Raw genomic sequence first — 2,431 nt, forward strand, 5'->3', positions numbered from 1 at the left:
TAGGTTAGGCTTGTCCAACTCAACCCACTGTACATCTTGAGTATCAATTTATGCTATTTTGAAAAATCATGGTCCCAATTTTGCAATATATATACTGTGTAACATAATAGCAAAAATATTTTTTTTTCTTTAAATAAAATAAAAAGAAAATATGATATAATTTTAAATAAAAAATTTAATCCGAACATTTAGTGTCACATAAAACTTTGCCCTTAAATTCAAATTAACCACACGACAGAAAATTCTTAGTAAATATTGATGGCAACACCAAAATAATTGATGGTCTTCATTCCTTCATTTAAATTTCTTTAATTATTTTTTAAATTAATTTCCTTCCATCCACCTGTTGCATTCTTCGCCCTTCCGTTTTGTGGCCCTGGCTGATCAATGCAAGCATGCATTCAGGCATGCAAGCACGCATCCCCCATCACTCTTACAACACTCCTAAGAATGGGGTGCAATGTCTCGAGGGTAGAGGCCAATGGCGTCTCTTTGCCGGCCCGGCTGCTGCCGATCTTCCCCATGCGTCTGGGGCAGATCAGGCATCGCAAGCACGGCACCCCCTTGAAGGATCCCACCCCTTCCCAAAAAAATTTGCTTCTCCATAAGGATGAGGATGACTATGCTTCCATCCGTTCTTCCATTGCCTCCAGAACATTAGCCTCTTCCCTCCAAGATAGCATTAGAAACCCCAATCTCGTCGAACAAAAACAAAAGGAGATTGGCTTTCGTGATGATGAGAATGACGATGAAGGAAGCTTGAAAAAGTGTACTAAAAACGATACGAAAGACAGCCCGAGAGAGGAGGGGAATGCCAAGATTGAGGAGGCTGTGACAGATGACGAGGAGGATGATGACAACGACGACAAGAGAATGATCGGCTATGAGGATGATAAATCCTGTCCAGGGTCGCCTAGCTTTCGAGTATATTTCCATGAAAATGGAGAAGACGAAAGCAATGATATTGGTAAGAAATGCTCATGGTTGTATCAAATGTTTGATAATATGTAGAAATATTTGATCGTGATTAATTGAGGGGTTACGATGAAATGCAGGCAAGACTAATAATATTGGTGCCTCCAGAGAAACTACTGTTTCGAGTAATTGTGATGGCTTATCATCAAAGGTAAATTTCTACACAAGAATACAACCTCTAGCCCGTCAAAAGGTGAAAGCAGATATATAGCCAAATTATTGGCAGAAATTCAGAGGAGAAATGGAAAAGGAACTAGGCAAAAAGAATTGATTATACTCCCACATATGACAAGGAAATCATGAATTTGGAATACGCAAATTTATCATCTATTCTAAAATAAAAAAAAAAGATATTATTTTTTTACTCATAAACGACGGTTTTTGATAATATTACATAAAATATGTTATTGAATAGATAATATCATAATTAGTTGGTTTTCTTTTCTTTTTTGATTTTTTTTGAAAATGTGATGTGTTGGTTCATATATATTTATTTAATTTTTGCAAGAAAATAACTCAATAACTATGAAAAATTTGATATTATGATATATGTGTTCAACTAATTAGCAAATAAAACTTTCATTGTTAAATTCATTAGCAAGTAAATTTTTTATATTAAAAAGTTATATTAGCAATGATAGTTTTACTTGCTAGTTAGCTGGACGCTAAATTTTTTTCGTTGCTACTAAATCATTTTCTTGTTGTGAATTCCTATTCAAATACATTTTAAAGTATAAAAAATTATTTATTTTATGCACGACATGCCACGACGGCTAATCAGTCCTATAAGTTAGTAAAAGATTGTGTTGCAGGGATCGTCTGATCCAGACAAGAAAGTGAAGAGAGGAAGAAAAAAGAGGAGCTTTGTAAAGATATTGCCAAAGGGAGGACAAGCCGCAGTCAAGAATCTATTGAAGGTGAAATCGTGCTGCACGTCGACTCGTTCCTCCCGCGACCACGCCCATCTTCTACGAACAAAAACATCCACTTGAAACCGTGCATGCATGCTGATTGACAGAGGAACCGCGGTCCTCCTCACAGTTTGGCCTGGGTTTTTTTCTCTCATACCCCCATCTATTTTTCCTTCAGCTAGAGGAAAAATCACCTAAGTATACTATGTATCGGTAGAGGAAAAATCAGGGATTGTAAATTGTAAGTTTCAGCATGTACGGAAGCATAGCCCAACCTAAACATCCAAATTGATTCTTAATGAAATAAAATGGAAGAGTATGTTGTTATACGCACAGGATATTTATTTATTAAAAAAAGACAGCAAGTAATTGCGACGGATAATGAAGAAAATCCATCATACAGAAATTTGTGACAGATGTATATATGGAAAAAGGAAAATCGCAACAAAGCCCGTCGCGAAGTACTGTTTGAGATGAAAATGATGACCCTTGCCCTCCCCCCACCAATTTTGCAACTGAAGCAAAACTCTATGATGTCCGTCGTT

At 36.4% G+C, this 2,431-nt stretch overlaps 1 protein-coding gene across 2 annotated transcripts; it reads left to right on the forward strand.

Annotated features, from left to right (window-relative positions):
• The first annotated feature begins 385 nt into the window (after window positions 1-385).
• On the forward strand, window positions 386-2,195 carry LOC105158165 (uncharacterized). 2 transcript variants are annotated; one of them, XM_011074811.3, is made up of 3 exons: window positions 386-967; window positions 1,056-1,126; window positions 1,776-2,195. In XM_011074811.3, exons 1-3 carry the CDS (start codon window positions 388-390, stop codon window positions 1,965-1,967), a joined length of 843 nt encoding a protein of 280 aa, XP_011073113.2. In that variant the 5' UTR covers window positions 386-387; the 3' UTR covers window positions 1,968-2,195. The 2 variants fall into 2 exon arrangements, with proteins under 2 accessions (XP_011073113.2, XP_011073115.2); XM_011074813.3 differs by having other exon boundaries at window positions 1,788-2,193.
• The last annotated feature ends 236 nt before the right edge of the window (window positions 2,196-2,431 follow it).

The sequence above is a fragment of the Sesamum indicum genome, linkage group LG3 (genome assembly GCF_026168435.1).
Source record: "Sesamum indicum cultivar Baizhima isolate 11 linkage group LG3, ASM2616843v1, whole genome shotgun sequence".
In the NCBI taxonomy this organism is placed as follows: domain Eukaryota; kingdom Viridiplantae; phylum Streptophyta; class Magnoliopsida; order Lamiales; family Pedaliaceae; genus Sesamum; species Sesamum indicum.

What these genes read in the sequence shown, in the direction of transcription:
- LOC105158165 (XM_011074811.3), top strand. Translation starts at nt 388, where the DNA reads ATGCAAGCATGCATTCAGGCATGCAAGCACGCATCCCCCATCACTCTT. An exon ending in AGACGAAAGCAATGATATTG is followed by an intron (nt 968 to 1,055) that starts GTAAGAAATGCT and finishes GATGAAATGCAG; the next exon opens with GCAAGACTAATAATATTGGT. An exon ending in GTGATGGCTTATCATCAAAG is followed by an intron (nt 1,127 to 1,775) that starts GTAAATTTCTAC and finishes AGTTAGTAAAAG; the next exon opens with ATTGTGTTGCAGGGATCGTC.